The sequence below is a fragment of the Taudactylus pleione genome, unplaced genomic scaffold (genome assembly GCF_031769625.1).
Source record: "Taudactylus pleione unplaced genomic scaffold, aTauple2 ptg000093l, whole genome shotgun sequence".
NCBI lineage: Eukaryota > Metazoa > Chordata > Amphibia > Anura > Myobatrachidae > Taudactylus > Taudactylus pleione.
The window spans coordinates 22,475,861-22,493,243 of NW_028284495.1; the positions used below are offsets into that span (position 1 = coordinate 22,475,861).

Sequence of the window (17,383 nt, forward strand, 5' to 3'; positions counted from 1 at the left end):
TCTTAAACGTGCCCTCTCTGCCCTGGCCAGCGCTGATCGGGAGCTGGCCCTCAGTGATGACATCTAGAGGGAGAGAGCTGGATGGAGGCCCCACCTCCAGCCCTCACTCTCCAGTCTCCTCAGCTCTGCCTCTGAAGGTTGGTGGCTAGCTGCACGCCTGGGCTCTGGCTGGGCACAACTGAGCCTCTAGTCCTCTCTTCCAACTAAGCCAGCCTGACACACACCCCCCGCGCCCCCCCACGCCCCACGCCTCCCTGACCCCCCCGCGGACGCGACCCCCCCCTCCCCCGCTCCTACAGAAAAGTGTGGCAGCGCTACCACTTCCAGCAGCCGCAGCAGGGAGATGGAGACTAAGCAGGGGCTGCTCAGGATGCAGCTGTCAGCGTGTGAAGTGTGCAGCGTGTGCAGGACCAGGCATGTCGTCTACAGAAACAGCAGCAATCCCAGGTCAGAGCTCCCATTCCCCCAGCCCAGTGCCCACCCAGTGTCTTCCCCTTGTCCAGCCCAGTGTCCTTTATCATCTATAACTGATCCCCCAAATGCCAGTGTATCCCACCTAACCAGCCCAGTGTCTCCCCCCTTCCCAACAAGTCCACATCTCACCTAGGACCCCCAGCCATAGTGTCCACCTTTCTTCAGCCTTATGTTCCCCCCCATCGCACTGTCCCACACAGGGGCATTTCTAGAGAGGAGGGGGCCCGTGTGCAGTCTCCACAGGCCCTCTCCTCTCTGCCTGGCAGCCGGCAGCGTACTGAGCTGTGCGCGGCCAGCGCCGGAGTTATAGACTCTGGGCACTAGAGTGCACCCAGAGTCTATAGAGTATGCGCAGGTCACCGGGAAAATTACTGTGGCGGCCATTTTCCCTGTACTGCGCATGAGCAAACGATGGAAAAATGGCCGTGATGGCCATTTTCCAGTCGTTTTTACAGCGCCGGACACCCGCACCGACGTGGGACTCCGTAGAGGTAAGTCAAACTATGGGTGCAGGGTGAGCGGTGTGGGGCCCCCCTGGACCCATTATAGATACGCCCCTGGTCCCACATCCAGCCCAGTGTCACCCTCATATCGCTTCATTTCAATCTCCTTTATTGGAAAGTTTCCTCAAGGACTCTAAATAATTAATAAATAAGGGAGATTCAAACTTTGGCATTAAGACGACCTATCGTTTGCTGATATTGCACGATGAGAGTACATCACTGGTTGATTTTTTTTTTTTTTTGGAGAAAGCCGGGGCCACTTGTTTGTGTTGCCCCCCAGGCTGAAAGATGCCAGCCAGCCCCTGGTCATCGTGACCCGGATCGCGCCATTTACACTGCAGGGTTTCACGGGTCATTCCTGTGTTAAACCCTGCAAGTTACCTCAGTTGGATTGCTGGCTCACTCGACCCAGAAATCCAACCTTGTCCCCTTTTACAACCAAGAAGCTACCTGGGTTAACCCTGCAATAACCCGGGTTTTAGCTCTGGTGTAAAAGGGGCTTTACAGAGAATATAAATCGAGCGTTATTATATATGTTGCTCAGTTTAATAAGACCCAGGTCCAACATATCCACAAGTGCACCAAATAAATATTGCCCAAGATTTCATAAGACTATAGTTGATTTAATTCAGTTTAAAGTATGAGTTAAACAATATTTATTTGAGTGTGAGTGTAAGTAAGGTTTGGTGATTAAGGTTTAAAACTTTGTTCGGGGATTAAGAAAAGGGAAGAGTGTATTTGGGCCATTTTGATTGGTTGACATTTTACATGGACGTAATTACTAATGAAGAGGTATTAGGGTGTTGCAATACATTTAGTATTGCAACACCCTAATACCTCTTCATTAGTAATTACGTCCATGTAAAATGTAAAATTTTTATTTTGCGTGCAATACAAACCTCTTGCTATACCCAAATTACAATAAATTACAAGCATACATTTGGATGATTAATTTCTATTTTGTTTATCTGTTTGTTGATTTATTGGGATGGGAGAGGAGGGAATAACATCCACCACACCAAGAAAGGTTCGGACGGAGGCAAGAAAAGACATACCCAGATAAACTAGTAGTTTTAGTATTGTGTGATCGTGTTACCTACTCCCATTACAGGCAGGGTTGCCGACAGCTCTGCCAGGTCCCGGTACTGGGAGGGGGCATGGTCAACTCGGCTAGGCCCCCTTCCTTATGAAAAATACTAAAATATAACATAGGGGGCGCTGGTGTCCAGTGCGACGAGCGCTGTTGTCTGGGGGGGGCGGTCGAATGTGACCGCTCCTCCTAGCAAATCACACAGGGAAAGGACTGACTGACTGCTGCAGCTAGCTACACACTGTCAGATTTTTTTGATCGGGACGAGGAACGGTACGATTTTTCAGAAAATTGAAAGCCCCAATATCTGTGCTACACATTATGCAATTTTTCCATAGAAGCTACTGATTTTTCACCACACTGATTTTGCATATGTCCACCCACACGGATGATGACATAGTGACAGGAGACCATAGGAAACATGGACATATTACTGAGAATGCACACACTGCTCCATATCGGGAATTTCAGGCCGAGATTTTCAGTCTTGACCGACAGATAATTGAAGGAATGCATTTGTGGATGTTTTTTAACAGATTTATCGGTGAAACGGTGAAACGATCATTCATACACACTATACAATAAATCAGGCCAATCACCCGATTATTCGCAAATCGGCCCAATAATTGTATAGTGGATAGGTAGCTTAACTGTCGTTTTATAGACTGTGCTAGATAAATGAGCCATGAAATAACATAAGATGTTACTGCCCATAGCAGCGCTGCCTCCTATTAAGCATACCTAGACGGCCATCTCTAGTTTAATGTCTCTGTGGATCTACAATGTCACAGCCCAGTTCCAAACTCCCAGTTAACCAGCCTCAGAGGGTGTGAGGGCCCTAATTCTCTCACAATTGTTAAAATAAGATGTTGCCAAGGGTGGTGTGCCAGGGGCGAGCTGGGCCAGGGGGAAACATGCCCACCAGGTCGGTCCAGGATTCAGTGGTTTCGGTCGGCAGGTACCCACTGTGGTTACGCTCCAGTCTGACTGGGAATGACACACACACATGGGTGGACTGGCCATTTAGTTTCCCCAGTGGTGTATGCCATGGCTGAGGGAAGACATTGGCTAAGGGGTGCATGCCATGGTTCAAGAAATGTGTTTGATGAGAGATAAGGAATGCATGCCACAGTTCAGGATATATGTGATAGTGTGTGTGTGTGTGTGTGTGTGTGTCTGTGTGTGTGTGTGTGTGTGTGTGTGTGTTATAAATGCAGATTACTGATCACTATAGCTGAAGATGTGGGGTAAATTTATGATAGGGCAAGTGCTTTGTGCTTGCCCCTCATGCTAAATATTGCCAGCCAGCCCAAGGTTTGAGCCTATGTCATCCAAGGAATTTCTGATGACCATCCCCTGGCGCCATGATTATTTGTGTTAAAATTTAAGTCAAATGTAAAATGGCATATATCATGAATTACTTACAGCTTTCGTTACAGAAAGAAATCTGTCATAGCTAATCAGGACAATATTGAATGCTGAAGCTGTAGACATCATATAATCAGCAATTAACCACACCTTGCATACCCGTCTGCCAAGAATCCACTTTCCCATCAGTGAATACAGAACATACATGGGACTGGTAAATGCACCTGGCAAAACAAAAAGAAGTATACAGTTTATTTATCAATCATAGGTTTTTCCATGGGATTTAATGCAGTAATATTTTTAAAAGCAATCCATGGCACGTAACAATAGGTGGAAGGCCCAGTTCGGCGATGGCAGGCAAAGAAGGGACATCACATGAATGGATCCAGTGGCCTTGGAAGAGACCAGAAGACGCTGGTCTCAAGAGAGAAGAGCTCCGGCAGCAGTGCCGCTGGCCAGGACGGGCCAGCAGTAGAAAAATGCAGCTGAGGACTGGAGAGTGCTGCAGTGGTGGGAAAGTAAGAGATAATGAAGCTCCCCAGGTAGGCATTCTACGAGACCTTCCCATCATTAACCTCTCCCTAGACCACCAGGTTGTCAGGCACTAGGCCCAAGTGGGTAATTGGGCGTTAGACTTGTGCACTGATAGGCGGGCATTAGGCTCGTTCTCCTGTAAGTGACCCTGGGCAATAGGCCCAGGTCTCATAAATTGGGTGGGGGTGCCATTTTTCAGTTTGCCCTTTGTTATGCCCCTGCCTGCAAATATCTAAAAGGGATCTCACCTGTTCAAAGGCGTCTCACTGCGTGCTAGCCACTGCGTCCTGGAAGCATGTTTTGATTAGGTGCCAGCCTTTTTATTTAAACAGCATGCTGTATTAGTTGTACTGTGCTCATGATGAAGGTGGAGGTCCATCAAAACGGCTGTTGGGCATATGGATTATTTATGCATATGGTCACCAGGCATCTGATAAGTATCTTATTTGCCTATGCAATGCATATGTGACATACACCGTGATGTGAATTTCTAAGTATGGCTGTATTTTAATATCCCTTTTGGCATTAAAAAGGTGGTGTGCTGGTCTCCTTTTTGGCCTCATTGTAGGTTGAAGTTATTTATATATATATATATATATATATATATATATATATAGATATATATATATATATATATAGATATATATATATATATATATATATAGGGAGAGAGAAAGAAAGTGGTTTGTGTCACTCAGTGCATCTTTTCATTCTGACAACTGTGTACTCAACTGTGTTCTCCTATGTGTGCTCATGCTCACAGAAGGGGGCGTGGCCTCATGCCTGCGAAGCTATGCCCCCAGTTGTATGATATTTTGGGGGCATGACCCACAGTCTCACCCACACTCACGCCCACAGTCTCATCAAACGACCTTAGGGGTCTATTTACTAAGCAGTGTTAGTAGAAATGAAAAGTGAAGAGTGAAAAGTGAAAAGGTGCCAGCCAATCAGCTCCGAACTGTCATTTTTCAAGCACAGTTGTGGGATGGCAGTTAGGAGCTGATTGGCTGGCACCTTATCACTTCACTCTTCACTTTTCACTTCTCCTAACACTGCTTAGTAAATAGACCCCTTATAGCCTCTAAGGGGGCAATGTGGTGTCACCGCTAATTGTATCACCTCTAATTGTATCACCTGGTGCAGCTCACATCCCCCTAGTTATGCCACTGTATGTATATATATATATATATATATGTAACACCCTCTAGGGGGTGGTATTTGTAAATACACCCCTCTCAGTGTTAAAGCTTGCTTCCTGTAGTAGATATGTTGTGGATCAGTTTTCAGGTAAAGGAGGGGCTGGAAAGATAGACACGCGGGGGTGGAAGGACTGGGTGTATAACATGCAGATAAGAGAAAGGAAGGGGAAGGAAGAACAAAAGGATTGAGAAGAGGAAGTTGGGAGAGGGCAGACATCTTTGGGGAGATTCAGAGCTGGAAGCAGAAATGTAGCACTCGTGCTCCCCTGGCAGGGGGAGATTGGCGGGGCAGTGGTGGCTGCCACGATGCCCATCTAACACCAAAGGAGAGAGGTCTGGAGTGAGACCACAGAGATAAAGGCTGTGAGAGACCACAGAGAAAGAGCTGGAATGTTACAGTGTGAGCAGCCCAGTGAAGTGTTTAGCACCCATGAGAGGTGTAAGAGATGTCAGTATATGTGTTGGAGAGATGGGGAAGAGGAATTTCCCGGGAGCTTTATTGTTAAGGGACAAGAGGAGTCCCTTATGCATAAAAGCCCCCCAGCAGCCATTAAAGGGGGGGTCACTCTGGTAGCAGTGTGGCTATAGGAGCCATTCCTGTAGGATAGGGATGGGCTGCAGCTGAGAGTGATAGCTGCAATAGAAAAGTCTGTATATTGCTGTCCTATGTGAAAGAGAAGGGGAGCAGAGAGAGGCAGACTTGGAATGAGACACTCTGTATATTGTCTTAGAAGAGACAAAGAAGAGACAGAGTGCAAAAGAAGTTATGTGAGATGTGTGTGAAGCTGTGGGACTGCAGGCACCAGCCAGCAGAGGGCTAGGTGGACCTGCACGTATGAAGTGGAGAACTACAGGCACCAGTCAGCATAGGGCCTGGAGGACCTGCATGTATGAAGTGGAGAACTACAGGCACCAGCCAGCGAAAGGCTAGGTGGACCTGCATCTATGAAGTGGAGAACTACACGTAGCAGCCAGCGAAGGGCCAGGTGGACCTGCATGTATGAAGTGGAGAACTACAGGCACCAGCCAGCAAAGGGCCAGGTGGACCTGTCTGTGCAAAATGCAAAGCATTCATTGTGACTTTGCTTAAAGACTGTGCTGGTGAAGAAGAGTGTGGTGTAATGTAACCATATCCATAAGATTGTCATACACCAGCTGACATGCCAAGTATATGAGTTGGAGGGAGAGGAGAAGCTGCTGTAACCATATTCTTGTCTTTTAAAGTCATGTGCAGGAGGAGAGAAATAAAGTGGTATATTTTTATAAGAGAAGGTCTGGCGCCCAATTTATTCAAAAGTACTGTTGCTGCATGTGTCTATCTATACCTGTATCTATCTATATTTGTGACTGTTATAAAGCCTGCATGGACAGGGACCCCCCTTCTCAGGTATTGCCCACACCCTGGAGAGCTAGCCTGAGGCAATAGGAGGTGTATCACTCCAAATGCACCTATGTACCAGACCGCACACTGAAGGGGGGTTACATATATATATATATATATATATATATATATAAAAATACAAACGCTGTGGCTTAATACATAAAGACCAAGGTTTTTAATCCAAAGTATACAATACACACAGGGTTAACACATATAGGGCTCTATTTACTACAATCCGCATATTGAATGCGGATTGTAGTGTGATATTACCGAGTGAATTCGCATTGCGAATTCAGGCAATATCACAGGGATTTACTATAAATCCCTTGCAGGGACAGAGCTTGTGATAAAGCTCTGTTCCTGCAGATCCCATCCGCACTCTAGTCGCGGTATTTTCGGAAAAAATACCGCAACTAAGAGCCCGCGCATGCGCCGACCAACCACCGCTACTACCCCCCCACCGACGCTAAGCCCCGCCCCCTGGTGCTAAGCCCCGCCCCCCGCAACCCCCCCTCCCTTCATTACACTTACCTGCATCCTCCTGGCCTCCGGTGATCTTCTCCTGGCTTCCCGATCAGGTGATCTCCCATACTGCACTGGGACCCGATCACCTGATGACCGGGCCCCAGTGTACTATGGGAGACCAGCTGACCGGAGAGGAGCCATCACCGGAGGCCCGATCACCGGTCCCTGGATTCAGGTAAGTAAAAAAAAATGTTTAATTTTTTTTTTCTTTTTTTTACAGTAAGCAGCTTGCGGTCTGCTTAGACCACATAGCTGATTACTGGTACCGGCTCCCGCCTCTGCTCTCCCCGTTAGAGCAGATTGGGAGCCCGGTAACCGGGGAAGACCCTGGATAACGCCACCTCCAGGTTATTATCACAGGGCTTCCCCCGGTATTTTTTTACAATTTATTTTTAGTAACTCTGGTCGGATCACATTTCCCATTACAATTATGGGAAATGCGATCTGCTTTACTAAAAATAAGTGATACTAGGGGTTGGAGTAGAATTTTACTAATTCTACTCCAATTGCCCTGTAATAACTACAGGTGAAACTAAAATAATGTGAAAAGGGTGTGAAAACACCCTTTTTCACTTTATTTTAATAAAAATAATGTTAATAAATAGAGCCCATAGAAATATATATAAAAAGGCTTATCTAGGTATATTCTGGATAGTCCATATCTACTGTAGAAGAGTCCATTTTAAGAGAAACCAGGAGCAGGGTACGAATGCGTTTCGTTGATTAAAGACTACTTCAGGCGACTGACAAAGTGAGTTGGGACCCTGCTACTAGTTTCTCTTTAACAGCACATTAATTAGTTTTAAACACATACAAAGTTGCAGATGACCAGCTTAGCATGAAAAAAGCAATGGTCACTGCTTCATATACAAATAAAAACTCACTGGCACACAGATGTACAAATGCTGCACATCAATTTGATCAGTGCAATCTAGGAAATTCGTTTTATTGCTTCTAGTTGTTTTATTTGTGTGAAAAAAGCTCAGAGTGGTCGAGTTGCCCAGGACATGGCACGCAGAGAGGGGTTGTTTGGCCAGTTTGAAGCCATAGTGTATGAGGACACATAATGGCAAAAAGGTTTGTACATGTCCAGGCATAAGGAAATGCCCTTTCTGCATGTTATCCTATGACTGGCATGTATTCTGATGATTGTTAATCTTTCCATGCACATACTGTACATAGCTCCTAATTAAAAATACATTTGTTCCCTCCTTTAAGCCAGATCTGTAAAGGTGGGTAAAAGTGATCTGCAGATACACTGAACGACCATCATCTTCCAGGCAGCTGCCGTGCATGTGTGCGGACGATCGGCTGATCGCCCGTACACAACGCATGATGGACAGATATATCTGCAGATATATCTGTCCATCAGCTGTGCAGCACAGCGATGCGATATATATCTGTCAGTGTGTACCCAGCTGAACTAGCCATTTTGGTAGCCCTAGGCCAAAAAGCGCGTCAGTGTTCCCTAGAAGAGCCTCCCCCCCTTCCCGTACAGTCAGTGTATGCTGGGACTTCGAGTCAACGACCCCCCCCCCCCCCCTGCATTTGGAGGACAGTTTGAGATCTGATGGACATCCAGAACATGAAACAACTAACAATACATCCCTCGTAATAGCATGCAGAGGCAGAGCACAGTCAGTGCACCTGACTGACTCTCACAACATTCACAAATCTGTGCGCTCAGACACTGTGTAAATATGAATCCTCCCTGCTTTGCCTACTGCCAGAGCCGGATTAAGACCACATGGGGCCCTAGGCAAGATTCTGGTTTGGGACCCCCTCCCTCAAGTTTTGTTGGTAATAAATCTTTTCGTCCTTTGCTAAATCATCCTTTAGTATAAGCCTCTTCATTAGGAAATGTCTGACTGCCAGTGTCTAAGAAATTAAAGATAGTGAGAGCAGTGGCGTAACTATGAAAGGGCGTGCGGGGTGTGTGCCCTGGGCACCGTTGGACCGGCGGCGCGGGGGGGCGCCGCCGGCCACGGTACTGGCCCATCCGCCCTAGTTAGCCAGTGTAGCGCCGACCGCAATGAGTGCGGTCAGCGCTACACATTTACACAGGACCGGTGCTAGGCTTCCAGCGCCGGTCCTGTACTGCACGCCTGAGCCCGTTCCCTCACCCTGAGCGCTTGCCCAATAGCGCCAGGAGGCGGGCTCAGCGCTGGCGGTGATGCGTGTGTTAAACAACAGCCAATGAGAGTCAGATAGACTCTCATTGACTGCTGCAGCACCCACTGCAAGAGCCGGACTTCCGTCCGGCTCCTGCAGTGGGTAATGGGACTGATGTCATGACGTCATGACGTCTGTCCCATAATGCTGAGCGCACCAGCCCGGGCGGGAGCGGCGTCGCGACCAGGAGCAGAAATTCAGGTAAGTATATTTTTATATATATATATATATATATTTTTTTTAAACCTATCTGCACAACGGGGGAGGGGGGTGGCTACTACTGGGGGGACCTCTACTGGGGGGACCTCTACTGGAGGAGGGGTGGCTACTACTGGGGGGACCTCTACTGGGGGAGGGGTGGCTACTACTGGGGGGACCTCTACTGGGGGAGGGGTGGCTACTACTGGGGGCGCCATTGGGAGGACCTACTCTACTGGGGACTACTACTTGGGGGGGAACTACCACTGGGGGCATTATAAAAGGGGCCTACTACAAGAGGCACTGCACTCGGGGGACCACTACTGGGGGCAATAATAGGAAGGGCCACTACAGGGGGCACTGGATAGGGGGGATCACTACAGGGTGCCTGCATAAGGGGACCACTACTGGGAAAACTGCATGGGGGAGACTACTGCTGGGGGCACTATATAAAGGGCACTGCATAGGGGGGGGACTACTACTGGGGGCACCATATAAAGGGCACTGCATAAGGGGATACCGCTACTGGGCGCACTGCATTGTGGGGACTGCTACTGGGGGCACTGCATAAGAGGGAACACTACGTGGGGCACTGCATTTGGGGGGGCCACTACTGGGGGTACTGAGTAAGGGGAACTAATTGGGGGCTGTGTAAGGGGGACCACTACTGGGGATACTGTATAAGGGGCACTACTATGGGCCTGCATAAGAGGGACCACAACTGCATACTGGGGGTACTGTATAAGGGGTACTACTGGGGTTAAGGTGCATATGGATAGGAATGTTCAGCGTGAAAATAAAGGGGTGTGTCATGTTGACACGTCCCATTTTTAAGTGACCACGCCCATTTTTTTCCGCACGCGCCTTCGCCGCGTGCACAGCTCGGGGTGTTGGGGTGGGGGGGGGCTCCCTTTTCAAATTTGCCCTGGGCTCCAAATACCCTAGTTACGCCACTGAGTGAGAGAGGCTGAGACATGTACAGTAGGAGCTGTGTGGAATGGAATGAGCCAGGCAGGATAGTGAGAGGAGGCAGAGACAAGTACAGTACAGTAGGAGCTGTGTGGAATGGAATGAGACAGGTAGGATAGTGAGAGGGGGTAGAGACAGGTACAGTACAGTAGGAGCTGTGTGGAATGGAATGAGACAGGTAGGATAGTGAGAGGAGGCAGAGACAGGTACAGTACAGTAGGAGCTGTGTGGAATGGAATAAGACAGGTAGGATAGTGAGAGGAGGCAGAGACAGGTACAGTACAGTAGGAGCTGTGTGGAATGGAATAAGACAGGTAGCATAGTGAGACGAGGCAGAGACAGGTACAGTAGGAACTGTGTGGAATGGAATGAGACAGGCAGGATAGTGAGAGGAGGCAGAGACAGGTACAGTAGGAGCTGGGTGGAGTGGAATAAGACAGGTAGGATAGTGAGACGAGGCAGAGACAGGTACAGTAGGAACTGTGTGGAATGGAATGAGACAGGCAGGATAGTGAGAGGGGGCAGAGACAGGTACTGTAGGAGCTGTGTGGAGTGGAATGAGACAGGCAGGATAGTGAGAGGAAGCAGAGACAGGTAGAGTAGGAGCCAGTGCTCGAAGTGGGATTTAGAGGTAAGGGTATGGAAATTTTAATCAAAATTCATTCTCTGTTTTCCCCACTTTTCTTTTCTATTTTTCACTTTTCTCTCTTCCAAAATATTTTTTTGTTAAACCCCACCCACACACACACACACTGTGGTTAACCCCCCAGTTCCCCCACCTCATGCTTCAATTATATTTTAATTAATTAATTTACATTTTATTTGTACCCACTGTACTTCCCTATGCCCTGTCCAAAGCATTCAGCTCCTTCTCCCCGCCGACTGGCTGAAGCTGTCTACTCACTGGTGTCGACGTCAGCATATGCCCACTTTCACTTGAGCAGCTGACCCTGGTTGTTTCTCAATTCCCAGACTACAGGCAACAGCATCTGCTCCATGGCGTTCAATGCGGCTTGCATGTTCCCACAATCTACAAGATAGCCTGACAGGCCGGGGAACACAGAGTTAGTTGAAGCGGATGCTGGGGCCTGGGTGTCTGGGCATCCCTGGCAGCATCTGTCTCAATATAACCATTGTTACAGGGTTCTTAGTGCGGGACCGGCCACGTGCGATTGAGAAGATGCCACTTGGTAGCTTCTCATTGGCTGGCGGTTCCCTATATCAGCTTAAAAAAGCCACCCCTTGTTTTGATTGACAGCCGATCTTCTCGTCTGGATTGGCTGGCGGCCAGTGCTAACTTTTAATTGAAGTGCAGCTGGTAAACGATTCTCCCAGCTCCATCCCAGCGCTGCCTGCTGCCAATCGACATGTGGCCCCAGCGGGACACATCTCCACTCAGTGCCGCTGCTGTTCCAGTACTGGGATCCCATTCTCGATCCCAGCGCTGGTACATTCTCTACTGCGGCAAAAATTAAGTGGTGGCGGAAAGTGGCGGTATGTCATACCACCGTACACCACCCCACTTCGAGCACTTGTAGGAGCTGTGTGGAGTGGAATGAGACAGGCACGATAGAGAGATGCAGAGACAGGTAGAGTAGGAGCTGTGTGGAATGGAATTAGACAGGCAGAATAGTGAGAGGAGGCAGAGACAGGTAGAGTAGGAGCTGTGTGGAATGGAATTAGACAAGCAGGATAGTGAGAGGAGGCAGAGACAGGTAGAGTAGGAGCTGTGTGGAGTGGAATGAGACAGGTAGGATATAGTGACAGAGGCAGAGGCAGGTAGAGCAGGAGCTGTGTGGAATGGAATGAGATAGGCAGGATAGTAAGAGGGGGCAGAGACAGGTAGGAGCTGTGTGGAATGGAATAAGACAGGCAGGATATAGGGAGAGGGAGCAGAGACAGGTAGGAGCTGTGTGGAATGGAATAAGACAGGCAGGATATAGGGAGAGGGAGCAGAGACAGGTAGGAGCTGTGAAGAGAGGGGTGAGAGAGACAATAGTAAAGTGCTGAGGATGGATCTGTGCTGGTAGGTGACAGGCAGGATACTTACAGAGGAGTCAGGCACTGCGGGCAGAGAGAATTAGTTGTCCCCTCGTGGGCTCGCTTCGCTCGCCACACTACCAGCTTGGTGGCTCGCCAAAAGATTATATACCTCCTATATGCCCACGTGGATGGTAGAAAATGACGTTGGACAGTAACTGATGATGTCAAAGTACATCTACAGAAGGGGATCTAGCTGTAACCCAGAGGGAATGGCAGTGTCTAGATTCCCTTCGTGGAGAGGACTCTGACGTCATCAGCTACTGTCTAACATCATTCCCTACCATCCACTTGGACATAGAGGGGGAATATAATCTTGTAGCGAGCGTAGCAAGCGAAGTGAGCCACAAGGGGACAAGTTTCTTCTCTAGGTGGACTTTATGGGCATGTAACCACAATACCGCCCTCACTGCACGTCACTTCCAGGTCCCTAGTGTGAAAGGGGAAATAAGCTCAACCCAGTGGGAATGGATGGATTCCATCTGCACTGTTCCAGGGGTCAGAGGAGCATGAGCTGACTTAGTTCCTCCAATTAGGGGGATTTTCCTCCAATCATGTAGTGAACTCCTCCAATCATGGCTGAGCACACGCTTGCTGACCTCTGCTGTCACTAAAGAGAAGACAGTAAGTGCAGCAGGAAGAAATGCCCTGCTGCTGCACTGTGAGGGGGGCTGCTGTCGGACTGGCACTGTCATTAACCCTAGATGAGCCGGTAAATGCAACTCCTCCCCCCCCTTAGAATTCGGGCCCCAATTCAAGACAGATTTATAGTTGGAGAAAAAAATTAAATGGCCAGAGGCGACATGTGGGTCCCCTGGGACACAATGGGCCGTAGGTGCCTGCCTTGGTTGCCTTGTTGGTAATCTGGCTCTGCCTGCTGCCCAACTGCTCCTCGCTTGGCCCTGTTGGAGAGACATCATCATTATGTCTCTATCTATACACAGTGTGGGAGCTGGGAGGTGGAGCTCTGGAGTGAGCTTCATAATACAGAGAAAGAGCTGGGCACACCGCCTGTAACAATATCGTATCCTGCTGAGCTTGGTGAAAAGAGATTGTGGTGGCGGATGGTTTCCGCCCCCAGCATATCCTGCACATTATTATGCATTGGCACTGGGCGCACCGCCCTAGCTGTGACACTAACTGGCCGCACCGCCCTAGCTGTGACACTGACTGGCCGCACCGCCCTAGCTGTGGCCCCAGAGGAAGCACATATATTATTCCAAAATTGCTTTTTGGGAAAACAGTACACTCTGGAGCACCCCTAACCTATTATGATCTGGCAGGAAAAACAATGAGAGCGACATACTGTAAGACAAAAGCCGCCCTGCATCTAACAGTAGAGGTAGAGGGGGTGGCAAACATTAACCAAGGAAGGGGGGGGGCATGAGGCAAAGGTGGAGATGAATCAAGTAGTCAGCTGGCAAACATGGCATGGCACAGATAGTGATGGGCAGACATAAGGCAGATGGTCACATAGCAGATGTGGAGAAAGACAGTGGGGAACAGAATTGATGTCAGGGCTGACACAAGTGGGACAGACATAAGGCATTGTGGAAAATAATTATACATACAAAAGTGCTACAAATTTCTATACTTACAATATAATTATTACTTACCTGCATGTGTGCTATATACAGTCCCATGACCACCATATGCAGCCACATAGTCGCCTCAAACTCTCACATTCAGTGCTTTCCCACATTCCGGAGCTTGGTAAATTCGGCAAGAAAGCAGCCCCCATAGGCTTCTGTGGGGTCTGCTTTTGTGAACCAAACTGTGGGATACTTATTAATTTCGGTATCCCCCTGAAAACGGGTGTTTTGAGAGATATCCCACAAATAATAATTAATATATAGGTCCCTTGGTGAGAAACTTGTTACCTTTTAGGTGATAAATTGAATTATTAATTTTGGAATTTTTATGTCCAAAGACATAACAGTACTGGTACAATTATTTCATTAACCCCATAATAACAATAAAGAGTCCCCATGCATCTGTATATAGGACACCTCTAAAAAGAAAAAAAAAACAGCTTTGAACACTTTTCAGACTCACTCTTCTCCTTCCTCTCTGAGAAAAAGTAAATAAGAACAAAAATCGCCTTCAACATCCACGTGCTAACTTATTATAACTTACCCAATTGATGCCCTAATCTTCACTTGTGATCACAAGTGACCGAAGAGTGAGGACAAGGCCATCACAGCATGGGAAAGCACATATAGTTTTTGGTTGGTTAACAGTTTTATCAATCTATTTTTAGAAAAGGAATATGAGTATATCTGGTTTTTATTAATTAGAGTCTGTGGGCCTGATTCAGAGCCGCTCGTAAGCGGCTGCTCGTTCGCTCCGAGCGATGTTCGCACATCTGCGCATGTGTATGGGTCATAATGCGCATGCGCCAACCAGTCATTGCGGTCGGAAATCGAGCGCTCGCAAAATAGCGAGTGCCTGCTAATTTGAGTGACAGGATGAGGCGTTTGTGGGTGGTAACAGGGGAAGGTGCTTGAAAACGGGGAGTGGTGATCCGAACGCAGGCGTGCCAAACGGTCAAAACGGGCGTTTTAAGGGTATGCATAATTAACAAAGCAGCGTCATCGACCACGTCACTTGGTTGTTTCTTAGCCTGAACTGTTCGCATGATTGTGGTAGGAAAATCCTACCACAAGCACTGCGAGCAGTTCAGATGCCTTTCGATGTACTCGATTAATCTAATAAATAGCGGAGATGACGTAGGATGCGAGCGGCCAGGGGGCATCTTTACAAAATAGCGAGCGCATATTTCGTTCGCTCGCTCAGATATAGAGGTGTCAACAGACCGCAAAGAGCGAGCGCTCAATTTAAATAGGCGGCCCCTTTTTCTGAACAAGCGAGCGCAAATAGCGTCCGGCTCTGAATCAGGCCCTGTGTTTTTTGTATTTTTCCCTGTTGTATGGATGACGTCTCCAGAGGTGGCAGAGTTGCTGGCTGGCACTGGGTCTGGGTTTACAATTCACAGGTTTCTTTTATATTATTTATTTTTCAATGCTGGTCCTGGTTTGACTGTGGTATAAGGAGGGTTACTTTAACTTTTAATGGTTGTATTAAGTATTTACTCTGCTGTAAAGCATCAGCATCTGGACAGAATATTCTGCAGTTTAGTAAGAGGGCTATCGCTGGATTTCTAATGGGGATACCAAACGTGTATATTATTCTGGGATGTCATGTCTCTGTTGCTCGGTGCAGGCCCGTCAAGAGGCTCTGGTAAAAAAGGGGTGTGGCCTAATAGCGGGAGGCATGGCCAGGCCCCCTTAGGTTATAAAAAAGTTTTGCAGAGTTGCGCGGTAAGCCCCCTCAGCAGGCGCATAACCAGTGGGGGGGGGCGCGATAAGCTTGATCGCTCCCCCCACAGGCATAGGAAACTGCTGTGGCTGCTTCTTAGCAGCCTGAGCTGGGCTGCTGTGTGATGTAAGAGAGGGGGGGACCGTGCCAGACCTGGCTCCCACCGGGCTCCTCCAGCAAGCCCGGGCCTGTGTAATTTGTTAACACCCCCTCCACTCTCAGCGCCCCTGGCTGGGTGTGCTGTGCATTGGTTATCATTTCACAAGGGGAGCTATTATGAACCATGTGGATAGCAATCAATTGTTTGCCTAAGCTGTGATTACGTATGAGCCGATAGGTTTCTCTAGTCACATCTTAGGACCTGATTCAGCAGCGATCGCAAATGCAACTACGTATGCAGATTGAGCGATTGTTAGCCCTTGCGCATGCGTATAAGCCGCACTGCACATGCGCTGTGATTGCACTGCAATAATAGGAAACCATAGCAGAGTGAGTGACAGGCTGTGAGCGTTTGGGGGTGGTGACAGGGGAGTGATTGGAGAAACGCAGGCGTGCCTGTCTGTTTGAACACCATTGCATAGGCGTGGATAAATTAGCCACTGCAATTGCATATGCAGCTTGAGTACTCACGCATGCGACGAGACTTGCAGTTCCTGCGGCTGGTCAGGCCTGCTGTAAATGTGCGTGTCGGGCCGATGTATGTCGATGGTACCGATGTTTACGCAGGAGTGCGAGGTTGGACGGATGTGAGAAAGCAGCAGTGGGCATCTTTATGCTGGGTGAGCTGTGGCAAGCATTAGCATATTTTCGCAGCTGTGATCGCAATTGTGATCCGTACTGAATCAGGCCCTTAGAACTTTAAGGGTGTGGGAAGAATGTCACATAAGATTTATGCAAATGACAAGCTAATTTTCATACAGAAGCTGATCCCATGTTAATGACACTGAAACGACTACACAAACCAAAACAGTGTGGATACTTTTTGCTGATGACAGCCCCTAGCTTTAACCTTCTCTGCAAACCATAACTAGTGTTTCATTTTAGGCTTAGGAGCATATTGGCCCTGATTCAGAGCCGGACGCTCTGACCAGAGCGCTCGCTCTGAATCAGGGCCCACCTCCATAAATATGGAGCGTCCTCCTGGACGCTCGTATAGCTGTGGGTCACCACCCACAGCATATACGAGCGTGCAGGATGATGGTCGCGATGGTCTTGACCATCGCGACCATCGCCACTGCGAGCAGTGGCGATGCAAGGCCAGGAGTGATTTTGGCTCTGTCAGAGCCAAAATCACTCCCACTGACATCACTAGTGATGTCAGTGGGGCCGGCTTCTGACGGTAGGCGTTCCCTTGGGAACGCCTCTGTCTGGCAGGCACGCCCGCGGCACGCCCACCAAAGCGGGTGTGCTGTCAATCAACATCGACAGCACGCCCCCCTTGATCAGACACTACGAGCGAAGGAAAGTCCTTCGCTCGTCGCGTCTCGCGCATGCGCACGACGGAGCTCCCTCCGTCGTGCGCATGCGCAGTGCAGACCATCGACCCACTTGTGAGTGGACAGCCGCTCGCGAGTGGGTCTGAATCAAGTCCATTGTTCATTAACTGGATTTG

General features: G+C 48.5%; 1 protein-coding gene across 2 annotated transcripts in view; it reads right to left on the reverse strand.

Annotated features, from left to right (window-relative positions):
* The window catches only part of LOC148526876 (histamine H3 receptor-like), a 32,190-nt gene that overhangs the window by 12,617 nt on the left and 2,190 nt on the right, over positions 1–17,383 (reverse strand). The window contains exon 2 of one of the 2 annotated variants that reach the window (XM_088469785.1): positions 3,586–3,659. In XM_088469785.1, the coding sequence (XP_088325911.1) occupies positions 3,586–3,659 (74 nt within the window). Of the gene's footprint in view, positions 1–3,492; positions 3,660–17,383 lie in introns of both variants that reach the window. The other variant, XM_088469784.1, reaches the window with a different exon arrangement.